The 14,420-nt window shown below is 52.6% G+C and overlaps 1 protein-coding gene across 1 annotated transcript; it reads left to right on the top strand.

Moving 5' to 3' along the window:
* Positions 1 to 861: 861 nt before the first annotated feature.
* Positions 862 to 12,502, top strand: FES (FES proto-oncogene, tyrosine kinase). Its single transcript, XM_035132177.2, has 18 exons — positions 862 to 1,163; positions 1,399 to 1,572; positions 1,834 to 1,930; positions 3,347 to 3,530; positions 4,449 to 4,586; positions 4,678 to 4,803; positions 5,765 to 5,887; positions 6,020 to 6,206; positions 6,567 to 6,650; positions 6,870 to 7,079; positions 8,013 to 8,135; positions 8,249 to 8,302; positions 8,791 to 8,909; positions 9,593 to 9,687; positions 10,278 to 10,401; positions 10,896 to 11,053; positions 11,382 to 11,504; positions 11,894 to 12,502. Exons 1-18 carry the CDS (start codon positions 951 to 953, stop codon positions 12,034 to 12,036), a joined length of 2,475 nt encoding a protein of 824 aa, XP_034988068.1. The 5' UTR covers positions 862 to 950; the 3' UTR covers positions 12,037 to 12,502.
* Positions 12,503 to 14,420: the final 1,918 nt, after the last annotated feature.

Below are 14,420 nucleotides of genomic sequence, written 5' to 3'. Positions count from 1 at the left end.
TGCCTGCAGGCATCTTGTGAAGGCCACTGGTCACCTGGTGGAGTTGAGTTGATGGATTGTCTCACAAGGGCAGGACTAGATAAAAAGCACTTTAATTTGAGGGAGCCTCCTGGTCCTTAAGGAGGTATTGCGTACAAGTGCCTGGGTGGGGTGGAAGCCACAGAGAGTGCAGGAGGCAGGAAGGGGGATCTTGCAATGCCTGGAGGTTTTGTGGAGTCTTCCTGTTCCTCTTTAGTGCTCACTGCCCAGGAAGGAGTCAAGCGTGATTCAGACAACACCCCAGCAAGGTATGTCCAAGGGCAGAGGGGGGAGCTTCCTCAGGGATGCAAGAGAGGCTCCACTGACCCCCAACCAGCCCCCTTCCCAAATACTGTATACCACCACCAGCATGGGGGGGGGGGGCTTCTACTGAAAATGTGATGTTTGGAGACTCCTGTTGCCTTCGAAACTGGAGACAGACCAGCATGCCCCCTTCCTAAAACAGGAGAGGGAGTTTGGGTGGTCCAGGGCACCAATGCGCAGCAGGCACACTTGAGTGCTGGGTGCCATCGCAACACCACAGTGTAGCCTGGCTGAAGCCTCTTGCAAATTGGGGTAGGCAGATGAGCTCTGAACAGGTTGCAAAACTTGCTCGGGTGGGGGAAGGGAGCTCTGGTATACCAAATCTGACGGCGGTGAGTGGGCGGGGGTCTCCCCCGAGCCGGACCGGCGCCTGCCTTGAGTCCAGTTTCTCAGGGTAGGGACTTGGGTTCTTCGCCGACACTTTCCGGAACTGCAGGGGTGTTAAGTTAGGGAGCGCCGCGAGGCTGCGGCCGCAAAAGGGAACTTGCAGCGGCCCGGCCGCTTCTCAGGAAAACCATGCCGGGGCGTCCGCTCCGTCGGGGCACGCTGACGGCGCTAGCTCTCCCTTGCAGGGCGAAGGCTGCGGGTCTGCCTGCCTGCCGCCAGCCATGGGTTTCGAGCTCGCGCTGGGTTGCCCCGAGGGCCACAGCGCCCTACTCCAGCTGCAGGAGGCTGAGCTGCGCCTGCTGGAGGGGCTCCGCAAGTGGATGGGCCAGCGCGCCAAGAGCGACCGAGAGTACGCTGCCCTCTTACACCAGATGCACAGCCAGGCCGGCAAGCAGGAGAGCGGCGGCCAGCCCAACAACAGCCAGGTCGCCCAGGTAGGCTCTCAGGACCCCCCCTCCATCGGAGCCCCCTTGCCCCTTCCCTCCATCCTCACTTGGGGAGGCTCCCCATCCCCTTTCCATTAGGAGGGGGTGGCTGTGCCCCCCCAGCTCCAGGCGGGGAGCTCGGAGCCTGAGCAACCGCAGCTGCCTCCCGGCTGACCTGGCAGCTTCTCCCTCTCTGCGTCTCTCTCTCTCTCCGTCTGCCCTCCTGGTCCTTTTCTGCCCGCAGTGCTGGTGGTCGCTGGTAACACAGACGGAGGCACTGAGCCAGCTCCTGCAACGACACGCCGAGGCGCTGGTCTCGGGCCCCCTGCACAAGCTGGGCCAGCTCATCCGGGACAAGCAGCAGCTACGACGGAGCTACAGCGAGCAGTGGCAGCACATGAACCAGGACTTCCTCCGGGTACGGCAGCCCACCAACCCTCGCGCTCGCCGGCCCGCGCGTTCGCCCCGTCCGGGCTGCGCAGCAGCGGCCCCTGGTGGACACTTGCGGTGGCGCTCTATCGGGGCTTTGGTGCCAAGGCTGCATGTGGCTGGAATCTGACTCAGACAGACCCCAAAGGACGTCTAGTCCTGTCCATCCCTCCGCAGGAAGCCCGCAGCTGCAAACCCCCTCTGTATGGAGACCTCAGTCTAAGCCCCCTTTCTTCCTTGGCTCTTCCAGACCACCCAGCAGGAGCCTGAGCGCCTGAAGGCACAGTACCGCAGCCATGTTCGGGAGAGTACTCAGGCCAAGCGCAAATACCAGGAGGCCAGCAAAGGTGGGTGTGGCTGGAGACCCCACAGAGCCCAACTGGGTCAACCCAAAGACCTGCCTTGGACAGTGCCCTGTTCTGGAAAATCCCCATGAACATCTTCCTCCCATCCTCCCTCCAGCCAAGGGTATTCAGAGGAATACATGCAGCATTCTCTGAACCCAGCTTTTGGCCTAAAAGGTAAAGGTAAAGGGACCCCTGAGCATTAGGTCCAGTCATGACCGACTCTGGGGTTGCGCGCTCATCTCGCATTATTGGCCGTATAGCTTCCATGTCATGTGGCCAGCATGACAAAGCCGCTTCTGGCAAACCAGAGCAGCACATGGAAACGCCATTTACCTTCCCGCTGTAGCGGTTCCTATTTATCTACTTGCATTTTGACGTGCTTTCGAACTGCTAGGTTGGCAGGAGCTGGGACCAAGCAACGGGAGCTCACCCCGTCACAGGGATTCAAACCGCCAACCTTCTGATCAGCAAGCCCAAGCTCAGTGGTTTAACCACAGCACCACCTGGGTCCCTTTTTGGCCTAAAAGGCAGCTTCCAAATACTTGCCCATTCACCTAGCCTGAAAGAACTCTAAATAGTTATGAAATAGATGGTACGTTCAAAAGTCTGGACGGGAATTTTGCTCAGAATGTCCTGCTTCTCCATGTGTGCTTGTGTGTGAAATTCTAGGAGCCTGGCAATTAAGGGGAAACAGAAATGTAACCAGGAGCCCGCTCTCTACCTGATTGGCTAAAAGGTTGGGATGGGGAGTGAAAATATTGTATGTAAGTTGAGCGGGAAAATAAGTTGCAGAACTAAAGAAGGAAAGAGCAGTGGAGTCTGAACCTTCAAGAGCTTCAGGAGGCAGGAGCCGGGAGTGGACCATTAAAGGATCCAGAATATTAACGGAGGGATGAGAGTTGATAAAATACTGACATGGTTAGGGAAACTGTCTAGAATAGGCATAGCTGGATGCATTTGTATCTGTTCATTTGTATTTGTGTAACCACCCAAACTGTAAAGTTTTTAGTAAAGTAACAAGCTAATCTAAGTTTAGCTAAACTTGTTGCCTTGCTTAAGTGTTGTTGTTGTTTTGAAAAATCTTGTCTTGTCATTCATCCCATTCATCTAAGTGTTGTACTACTCTACCCATTACTGGGAGTAGGGTAGGCCAGTTAGAGTCTGGAAGGCTAAAGGAAACTGCCTAGTGGAAACAGCGTGATAAAAATGGAGAGATCTACATGGTGGCAGTGGTGAAGTTAATCATAAGGAGAGGGTGGTTTGAGTGGCGGGGTTGTCTCCCTCCCTCCCTTCTGTCTCTTGGGGCAGGCTATAGCCTGTGCCATGACACCTAGTTGCCAGCCCCAGGCATCTTAGCCATGTGCATGACTGCATTGGTGCTCCTGACCCTCCTACGCTTGTGTGCTCTCCCTGCAGAGAAGGACCGAGAGAAGGCCAAGGACAGATATGTCCGGAGCCTGTGGAAGCTCTACTCCCTGCACAACCAGTATGTGCTGGCCCTGAAGGCGGCTGAGGTGCAGCACAGCCACCACTACCAGCACACTCTGCCTGGGATGCTCCAGTCCTTGCACAACCTGCACCAGGAAATGGCCGACATCACGTAAGAGGGGCTGCAGAAGGGCTGGGGGGTGAGATGGAGAAGGCCAGGGACCTTGAGAAAAGGAGCCCAGCGGCACCAAGCGCCAACCCTAGTAGTACATTTGACTCCATGTAAAACGTGCCATCACAGCTGATGCCCTCAAGATTGCCAAGAACAGTAGGCTACATTTCAGCCATCAAAGGACTGCTTTTAGACTCATAGAATTGTAGAGTTGGAAGGGGTCCCCGAGGGTCATCAAGTCCAACCCCTGGATGATGATGATGATGATGATGATGATTTGATTTCTCATCAACCCTTCACTGCATGTTCCCACCGTTGTTGTTTTTAATTAAACAATATTAAAAACAGTTTAAAACAATCAGGAGAGAAGGAGAAACACCCCACCAGGGAGGGCATCCCACAAATGAGGACCTGCCACCAAGAAGGCCCTGCCATGGCTCAATGGCAGTGAAAAGGCCCCAGTGGCATCAGCGGCGGAGCTTCATGCTCCGCCACCGGGGGCGGAGAGCAGGCGCGCTGCCCCCAGTGATGTGGCGCGTGTTCTGGGGGCAGGGCGCAGGGCACATTTTCGGGGCGGGGTGCGCCGTGCACAATGATGTGGCGCGCGTTTGGGGGCATGGCGCGCCGTGGCGTGCATTGGGGACGGGGCGTGTCGCGCGTTTTCGGGGCGGGGCAGGCAGCGGCACTGGCGCCCCTGGGATTGCATCACTCAGGGCGCACCGCCCCCACCACCCCTATCTTCCTACACCCCTGAGTGGCATTACTAACAGAGCCTGAGATGGTTGTTATCGGGGGAACTGTGCCTTTGGGTACTCGGGTCCCAAGTAATTTCAGGCTTTGTGTACTAGAACTAGCATCTTGAATTAGGCCCAGCAGCTCAATTTCTCCACCAGCAGTTTCCTGTTTCTGTGATGACAGGAAGGGGACCCTCCAGGAGTATGCAAGCATCACCAGCCTGGTGCAGGAGGAGATGGTCGCGGTACACCAAGCCATGGGCAGAGCCATTGAGCGCCTCCGCCCAGACGTGGAATACGAAGGCTTTCATCCCCAGTGCAGGTAGTGCCTGCTGTGCTTCCTCTGAGATTCTGGGGGCTGGATTTCCCAGCCAGCAGCCTCTGCCACCTTCCTCTGGTCCATCTCTCTCCAGGTGTGGGAACGAGTCCCCTGCTGTGGTGACCTTTGACATGAGCCTGCTGGAGGAGATGGAGACAGAGGGCCTGAAAGCCGGGGAGCTCCAGCTGAATGAGCTGACGCTGGAAAGCATACAGCATACGTGCGTTGGGGGCAGTGTTAGAAATTAGCCAGGTGCCAGGCACATTTTGCTACTAGCACAGGTTCCAATTGTGACTATGTGGAAATTTCTGGGCGCCACGTTGGCAACCACAATTTAAAAACCTTTGCCTTAGTCCATAGTTAATTCCATTTCCACTGTGTGTGTTTTTCCTTCTTGCATACTGGGACAAGTGAATTGCTGTAAGAGCAAGCTGTAGTCAAGTGATGGAGTTGAGGTCATAGAATCATAGAATCGTTGTGTTGGAAGGGAACCCAAGGGTCATCTAGTTCAAATAGATGTTCCATTGTGGTGACCACAACCTAGTTTTAAGGTGCCACTTGGTGAATAACTTACATATCTGTTTCCCCAATACTGGTTGGGGGAGTAAGAATGGGTTTTTGCAGCCTCAGTCCTAACCACTGAGAACAAGGGCAGCATCCCCCACCGCTGCAGTCCCCAGGGGGGAGAAGCTGTGCCTGTGGAAATTTCCCTTCCCTTTCTCCTGTCAAAAGGGGTGCAGGAGGTCCATCCCTGGGGAGATCCACTCCAGCCTCATGGAGCACAGATCAGCGCTCGGCACTTTGGGTGGGAGAGCAGAGGCTAATGATTTGGGCAGGTGGGGGAGGGCACAGATGGAGCTCTGGCTCAGCCAGCCTCCTTCTTTTCTGTGACCTGGGTGTTTCTCTTGCCTTGCTGAGAGCCCAGAAGACAGAGATGTTCTGCTAAGAAGCAGCTGGGATAGCTCAGTCGGCAGAGCGTAAGACTTTTAATCTCAGGGTTGCGAGTTCAAGCCCCGCATTGGGCAAAAGATTCATGCATTTCAGGCGGTTGGACCGGATGACCCTCGTGGTCCCTTCCCACCTACCATTCTATGGTTCTATGACCTGGAGGTGAGTTGCAGCCAGGCAGAACCATTGGTCCCTGGGCTACCTGAAGACTCCATGCCTCTCTCTCACTGCAGACTCACCTCTCTGGAGGAGGAGCTGGCCAACGCCACAGAGAGCACCCGAAGTCACCAGCAGCGTGCCCAGATTCTGAAGGCTGAAATGCAGAAGGAAGAGGCAGCTGTGAGCCCTGGAGAACGGTGAGGCTGGGTGTGAGGCCAAGGCCTTGGGCACCGAGGGAAGGAGCTGGCAGGAGCTCTGTGGTGCCCTCCCAGCTTCAACTGCTCCACCGGGCATGGGCGTTTTCCCCTCCCCACTTTTTTCTCCTGCAGGATCCTGCTCCTGGGAAAGCGCCAGGCCTTGCATGAAGCCCAGCACCAAAGCCACCTGGCCCAGGGCACACAAGACAAGCTTCAGGCACAGCGGGATTTGCTGTGGCACAAGCTGGACAAGCTGGGAACCTGTGACCCTCCCCCTGCTCCAGCCCTGCAGGAGGACAATCAATCGGTGTCGTCTGGGGTGCGTGGAGCCACTGCGGGCGCGATCACTGCAAGCCCATGGGGCAAGCTCCTTGGCCCTTGGGGTGGGAAAACCTGGCAAATGTTTGACTTCTACCCCACCTTTCCTCCAAGGAGCTAAAGGTGGCATGTGTCCCCCCCCCCGTTCCCATTTTATCTTCAAAAGTACCCTGTGAAGTAGGTTAGGCTAAGATGCGGTGACTGGCCACCCACCCAAAGAGAGAGGGGGTCTGAACTCTGGCCCCCCAGGTCCTAGCCTGACGCTCTAACCACCATGCCACACTACCATAGCTTGGTTGAGCCAGTGCTCAGCAGTCCACCCTGACCTTGACACTCACTCTGTGCCCTCTTTCTTGGACAGGAGGCAGAGCGTGATGGGGGTTGGATCCCGGCCTTGGAGGTCCTGAAACAGCACATCTCGGGCATCTTCCGACCACGTCTCACAGTGAGTGCCTCCCACCCACCCCCTTGTGTCCCTGCTCTGCCCTGCTTTCTGAATTGGCAGTGCCAAGGATGTGCTGGGAGCAACTGGGTGGAGTGGGGTGGGTGCAAGGAACGCGTGCAGAGATGTTCCTCCACACGCTCTTCCTTCCTGGCCTTCTCTGCTAGAAAGCGAGCTGCCACTGTGGCTGGCTGTGCCCATTCCCCCTCTCTCCATCCGCAGCTGCCACCCCCAGTGCCCCTCCTGCCTGAGGTGCAGAAGCCCTTGGGCCAGCAAGCCTGGTACCATGGCGCCATCCCCCGCATGGAGGTGCAGAGGCTGCTGCAGGCCAGCGGAGACTTCCTGGTGCGCGAGAGCCAAGGCAAGCAGGAGTATGTCCTCTCAGTCTTGTGGGATGCTCAGCCTCGGCATTTCATCCTCCAATCTGCTGATGTGAGTGTTGTAAATGGGATGGTGGTGCTGGGTGAAGTGGGCAGAGAAAAGAAATAAGCAGGCAGGCAGCCATTCTAGCCCAAATGCAGCCACTACAGTTGTGGCTCTGGTTACGTGGCGCCCTTGCTAATACTTCTGCCTGGAATCGCAATCCTTTCTCCAGTCAATTTTTGTAGAGAACCCAGATGACACTGTGACCATCCCAAAACATTCCTATGTTTTTGGGCTTGTACTCTAGTCTTCTTTTACACTCAATTTGTGGGATTTCAAATAAAAACTAAAAACAAAACCCTGGGCTTTCTCCAGGCCACTGGCCTTTTAATTAATAGCTTCCTCCCTGGCCTTTTCATTTTCAGTGGTTTCTACTTCTCATCTTGTGCCCCTTTAATTAATCCCTTCTTGTTCACTTGCCCAACCAAGACATTCCTATAATTACTTTCTGCCAGCTGTTTCCTGTAGAACGGAACTGCTGGTTTCCTCTCTGCCGCTAGAGCAATTGCTTATGAACTTTTCACTTTGAAAAAACATTGCAACTGAACAATGAACGTGAATGAACATGAAGAAATTAAGTCGTCTCTTGCCTGTGGTAGCTTTTAGCACGGTGGAGATTTATCAATTTATTTTTATTTCATAAAATGTATACACCGCTTGATTGTATACACCCCTCAAAGTGGTTTACAAGCACAATAAAACAAAGTTACAATTACTGTAATATTAAAAAGATAAAATTAGCCATAAACTAAAAACTGATTAAAACATACATCAGCATTTAGCATTCTACATATCTGTATAGGCTTGTCTAAACAAAAATGCTTTTAGTGGGTGCTAAAGAGAGTATCGTGAAGGGTTCTATCTGATGTGAATAGGCAGAGATTTCCAGAGTTTAGGTGCTGCCATATTAAAAGATTGCTCTTTGTGGGATTTCCCCTTTAGAACATGTATCGCTTGGAGGGCGAAGCATTTCCCACCATTCCGCTGCTGATTGACCATTTCCTGAAGACCAAACAGCCCATCACCAAAAAGAGTGGTGTTGTCTTGGGAAAACCCATCATCAAGGTACTGCTCTCTGCCTCACCCTCTGTTGCCACTAGATTGGGCCAGGCTAAGGGAGGGAGGGTTGGGGTTGCAGAGTTCCCTGACCTGTGACTGAGTGGCTGCTCTTGCTGCAGGACAAGTGGGTGTTAGACCATGAGGACGTGCTGCTTGGGGAGCGCATCGGGCAGGTGAGTGACTCCCTGGCAATGGTGGCGGTGGTGGAAGGCATGCTCTGGTTCAGGAGTCCCACTGTTGGACTCTTGGCAAAAGCTGTGCGCTGTGGAGCAGCTGACTGCCTCTCCCCCTCAGCCTTCCTTTTGTTAAATGGGAATAATCCAGGTAAGAGAGGCAGACCTGCACCCTGCCTTCTGGAGCCCTGGCTAGCCTCCCTGCTGCCCTGTTTGCTGAAGAGAAGCAGTCCAAACCGACTCACCCTTAGAGCCATGCCTTGGCTGGCTCACGACCACCACCACGACACTTTCTTCCGTGGTCCCTGGAGACACCTAGCTGCGTGGGTTTGCTGGGCAAACTGGATTCAGAAGCACTGGACCCTGCTGGCTGCACACCCAGGAAGCAGCAGGGGATGGAATCTCTTCCCTGGACTAGATTTTGCAATCTGTTTCTATGGGCAAAAGGGCAGGGAGAGAAAGTGGTGCCATCTGTCTTCTTTCTCCAGGGCAACTTTGGAGAGGTGTTCAGTGGGCGCCTCCGCTGTGACAACACCCCGGTGGCTGTGAAGTCCTGCCGTGAAACTCTCCCGCCAGAGCTCAAGGCCCGATTCCTGCAAGAGGCCAGGTGTGTAGGGAGCAAACTCCTGGGCAACTGGGACTACACTGCTATGCTCCTCCCAAGTCTGAGCTGGACACTCTGGGGCATGTTGTGGGGGCAGGATCTTCCCTCCCAACTTTTTGGAACAAATGTAGGAAGTTGCCTGTAGCTGAGTTCACCTGGCTCAGTACTGGCAGCAGCTCTCCAGAGATTCAGGTAAGGATCTCCCCCCCCCCCCAAGGCCCTGCCCGGAAGTGCTGAGGATTGAACCAGGGGCCATCTGCATGCAGGGCAGGTGTGCTAATCCATGCTGAGTGGTGCTGGTGGGAGATTCCATGGTCCTCACTCCCATGGTTTCTTTGAATGGAGCCTTTTTAAGGCAGACATCCCACCTTCCTTGAGAAAAGTGGCAGAGATTTCAGTCTTCCAGAGATGGTGGGGACTGATCGTTTTGCCCTGACCCCACTTTCTCTGCTGAATCTCATGACCTGCCTGGCTGGGGGAGCTTCAAGACCACTGCATCCTCCCAGTGCTGCTGCCTTGCCACAGAGTAGCAGCATTGCCCACCCTGCTCCTGCTGTTAACATCTTTGTACTGGGGGTAGGATAGCAAGGACAGGTGAGGTGCTGGGGACGCCCCTTGGAACCCCTTACCTGGCCGGCACTTGGCGTGCCCTCCCTTTATTGGGTCTCCTCTCACTCCCCTTCCAGGATCCTCAAGCAATACAACCACCAAAATATTGTCCGGCTCATTGGTGTCTGCACCCAGAAGCACCCCATTTACATTGTCATGGAGCTAGTTCAGGGTAAGTCCAGCATTTCACGACTTCCCATAGCCTTCAGGCTTTCCATTTTAAACTCCCCCAGCGGTATATAGGGTGTGTCTGTTTTCATGGTGGAAGATGTCTGCACTGCAGCTGGTGGAGGGACAAACATTTGCCCATTACATTTGCCATTACAAGATATATGCAAGCTTCCTGGTTTGGCAGAGGCCTCTTGATAACAGGCACTCTGTGTTGCCTTGAAGTCTAGAAGTATTTATTCACAAAGCTCCAGGTGTTCTACTTCTCTCCCTGCTGATTTCAGGAGAGCTTGGCTGCTGGGTAAGACCAGGGGCCCATTTAATTTGGCATCCTGTTCTCACTATGGCCACCCAGATGCTGATAGGAAGCCCGCAAGCAGGACTTGAGGGTCACATCCCTCTCCCCCCCTGCAATTTCTGGCAACTGGTGTTCAGAAACATTTCCTGACCCTGATGGTTTGTCCAGGAGGGAATCTCAACCAGGAGCTCTTAGGCCGAGCTCCAGAGCCTCTGCTCCCTCCCTATCCTGCCATGGCTCCCAGTGTGACAGTGGCCAGCTGGCTCCCAGCCCAGCTTCCCTCTCTCATCTCACAGGGGGTGACTTCTTGTCTTTCCTGCGGAATGAGGGAGCTCAGCTCAGAGTCAAGGACCTGCTCAAGATGATGGAGAATGCGGCAGCAGGCATGGAGTACCTCGCCAGCAAGCACTGCATCCACCGGTGGGTACCTCCACCCCAGTCTGTGTGAAGGTTTCCTTCCTTCCTTCCTTCCTTCCTTCCTTCCTTCCTTCCTTCCTTCCTTCCTTCCTTCCTTCCTTCCTTCCTTCCTTCCTTCCTTCCTTCCTTCCTTCCTTCCTTCTCTGCCTTGGCAGAGACTGTGCTGTGGGGTTGGTGGCACTTCCAAACCTGAAGGCTGGAGCAGGCAGGTGGAGAGGCTTTTTCCCTGGGGAAGGAGGCAGAGTTCCCACCTGTGGGCTTTTCCTATCTTTGAGCAAGGAGGGAATGAGCTGCCTGCAAATCTGTGACAGTGTGCACAGGCTAGTTTACATGTACAAAGCCCATCAGGTGATGTTGGGGGCTGGAGCTGGGAGTCTCTTGCCTAGGTAGCAGGAAAGAGCTGGGAGTTAAGTTCCAGGCATTGGTGTCTGCAAAACTGCCCCCCTCCCTGAAGTCTTCAGCACCAGTCAGACATTTGGATCTGCTACCCCTTGCAGGGACCTGGCAGCCCGGAACTGTCTCGTGACAGAGAAGAACACCCTGAAGATCAGTGACTTTGGGATGTCGCGGGAGCAGGAGGACGGCATTTACGCCTCCACTGGTGGCATGAAACAGATCCCTGTGAAGTGGACAGCCCCAGAGGCACTCAGTCACGGTACCCACAGCTGTGGATCCAAACTGGTATAGGGATGCCCTAATGAGCTTTTGGATCATATTAGCTCCTAGCTACAGATATGTAGCTTGCCAGAGGCAGTTATGGGTTTGTGGGAACCCAGCCTGGGACCATGAATCTAGGACAGTGATGGGCAAACTTGGCCCTCCAGCTGCTTTGGGACTACAATTTCCATCATCCCTGACCACTGGTCCTGTAAGCTAGGGATGATGGGCGTTGTAGTCCCAAAACAGCTGGAGGGCCAAGTCTGACCATCACTGATCTAGGAGAAGCCACCTCTCATGCCTGCTCTCTCTTCCTCCTTCCTCAGGCCGGTACTCCTCAGAGAGTGACGTTTGGAGCTTTGGGATCTTGCTCTGGGAAGCCTTCAGTCTGGGAGCCACACCGTACCCCAACATGACCAACCAGCAGACCCGCGAGTTTGTGGAAAAGGGTGAGAGCCTAGCAGGGTAGGCTAGGTGAGAGGTGGGGGGAAGCTGCGTCTCTGGTCTCCTTGGAGGGTCTGGTTTTCTACCAGCACCCTTCTTCTCTTGGCACTCACTAAAGACATGCTATGGACTGGCACCAAGGAAGATGAGTGGTATTTTTTAATAAAATGGAAGGAGGTGTGCATTGTGCCTCTCCTGCCTCTCAAAGGTTTGCTCTTTGAAGGTGAGCAAGAATGGGGGGAAGTACCGATGCACAGAAATGTTAATGGAAAAACTTTTGGCCTGCACTTAATCCACACATTGGGAGTCCCAGGAAATTGCAACCAAAACACATTATTAGTTCACCTGCCAGCTCCATCCTCCTGTGACCTGGCTGTGTCTTTTCCAATCCCAGGAATGCGCCTGAGCATCCCAGACTTGTGCCCTGAGGTGGTGTACCAGCTCATGGAGAAGTGCTGGGAATATGAGCCACAGAACCGGCCGAGCTTCAGCACCATCCACCAAGAGCTGGTTGTCATTCTGAAGAAGCAGCGGTGAAAGTACTAACTCCAGAACCCGCTGGGCAGCAGCAAGGGGTGGCAACCATCTCCTGCACCAAGGCTGTACCTACTTGACTTCCTGCCGAGCCTGCAACCTTCATGCAAAACCTTTGCTCTTGACACCCCTTTCTGGCCATGAACACCTTGCCCGCCCCCCTCCAGCGAGCCTTCCATCCAAAGTCAGCCAAATGGTCTCAGCTGCGCCATGGCCAGTAGACCCTTTACCCCAGCGGTTCACCCCCGTGGTTCTCAAAGTGTGTGGTGTGCCACATTGTTGTGGCAGGAAGATGCAAGCACAATCAGATAAATTAGTACATAATTATATTTTGGGGATGATTTTTTTTAATAAAAATTATGATTTTTAGGTTTATACATTTCAATAATTTTACAGTCATTTTAACATTTCAAAACTTGACTTCCTTCCCCCTCTTTCTGCGGTTCATTAAATGTATTTTAATATCTTCTGCATATCCAAAATAACTTAATTTGTTCATTTATTCATCTACTTTAATATTCTTATCTGTTTACAATTTATCTGTAAATATTCAATAAACCATTTCTATTCTTTTATAAAAAAGTTTGTTATCTTGATTTCTTATTTTCCCAGTATGTCCCGCCATTTCTGCATATTCCATAAGTTTTTACTTCCTTTGCTGGGACTTCTACTTAGTTCCATTTTGGGGCAAGTAACATTCTTGCCACTGTAGTAGCATACATGAATAAGTTTCTATACAGTTTAGGTAGTTCTGTCCCTATAATTCCCAAAAGAAAAGCTTCTGGTTTTTTTTAAAAAGACAAATATTATTTTAAACATCCTTTTCGATTCATTATATATCATTTCCCAGTAAGCTTTAACCTTACTACCAGACCACCATATATTATAAAAAGAATCTTCTTTCTCTTTACATTTAAAAACACTTATTTGATTTAGATTTATACATTTTACATATTTTTCCCATGAGGAGTAAGAAGCCCTGATATAAAGTAACAGGGTGGGAGGCTGAGGAAGGAAGTTGAGGAGCAAATTGCTGGAGATGGCATTTACTACTACTATAATGCTATCATTAATAGCAGCAGCAAACACTATTTTAGTGTGCAATAGTATTTGCTACTCCTATTACTGAGAATTTAGTGAGAATGTCTGAAAAAGGGGCAGAAAATGGCAACTACAGTACAGCACTGATGCTCTTCTGCCTTCAGAAGGCATGGATGACTGAGCAGCACCTGACCTCAACTGTTTTAATTTAAGGCAGAAGTGGAATAGCAAACTGCTTCTCAGCTTCTGGGATCCAAAAAACATTCGGCAGCTGACTAGACAGTCCCAAATATTGAGGGAGAGAGGGGTTTTAATTGACACCGGTGCATATAGGGCAGGCATCCCCAAATTGCGACCCTCCAGATGTTTTGGCCTACAACTCCCATGATCCCTAGCTAACAGGACCAGTGGTTGGGGAAGATGGGAATTGTAGTCCAAAACATCTGGAGGGCCGAAGTTTGGGGATGCCTGATATAGGGGAAGAGTGAGATGATCCTCCCAACCTTGATCAATGGATCCCTTGCTGCAATGGATACAGCATACAGCACTGTTAAAGCAACTCTATTTGCAAAGGGAAGGGGTTAAACTTCAGGGGTCAGCAAACTTTTTCAGCAGGGGGCCAGTCCACTGTCCCTTAGACCTTGTGGGGGGCCGGACTATATTTTTTAAAAAAATATGCACGAATTCCTATGTCCCACAAATAACCCAGAGATGTGTTTTAAATAAAAGGACACATTCTACTAATGTAAAAGCATGCTGATTCCCGGACCGTCCGCGGGCTGGATTTAGAAGGTGATTGGGCCGCATCCGGCCCCCGGGCCTTAGTTTGGGAACCCTGGGTTAAAGTGATAGAGCTGATGCCTTGAAAGAGGGGATTATGCTCAAAACCCAGTGAATATTGCTGCTACCACCTACAGTACTTACCATCCCTGAAGGTGATTTAGATCTTTCCAGAAATCACAGGTGGACAGGATGCTACTGCCTTACACAGAATCCATCTAGCTCAGTATTGTCCACACTGACTGGCAATGCCTGCTGCCCTCTGCCTGACCCTTCTCCTGTACCCAGCCCAGCGGGCTTCTCAGGAGGGCTGAGGAGGAGGAAGGGAAGAGTCATTCCGTAGTCTGACAAGCAGGATGGCCATGGGCACCGCCAGCCCCTTTAACTAGTCTGACACTAGAGTCAGGAGTGGGGCAGTGGTCAATGTGTTGAACTAGGAAACCACAGAGTTCAACCCCCCCATTCAGCCATGAAGCTCATTGGGTAATCTTGGGCCAGGCACTGCCTTTTCAGCCTAACCTTCCTCACAAGATTGCTGTGGAAGGCGGGAGAACCATGCATGCCAC

Source organism: Zootoca vivipara, chromosome 14 (assembly GCF_963506605.1).
Source record: "Zootoca vivipara chromosome 14, rZooViv1.1, whole genome shotgun sequence".
Taxonomy (NCBI): Eukaryota; Metazoa; Chordata; class Lepidosauria; order Squamata; family Lacertidae; genus Zootoca; species Zootoca vivipara.
The sequence above is the reverse complement of the archived record's forward strand: the minus strand, read 5'-3'. Positions and strand labels throughout refer to the sequence as shown.

Bases quoted from the DNA above. Each gene is read 5' to 3' on its own strand.
- FES (XM_035132177.2), top strand. From the start codon at position 951: ATGGGTTTCGAGCTCGCGCTGGGTTGCCCCGAGGGCCACAGCGCCCTA. The intron at 4,804-5,764 runs GTGCGTTGGGGG...CTCTCACTGCAG, and splicing joins CTGGAAAGCATACAGCATAC to ACTCACCTCTCTGGAGGAGG. The intron at 6,207-6,566 runs GTGCGTGGAGCC...TTTCTTGGACAG, and splicing joins ATCAATCGGTGTCGTCTGGG to GAGGCAGAGCGTGATGGGGG.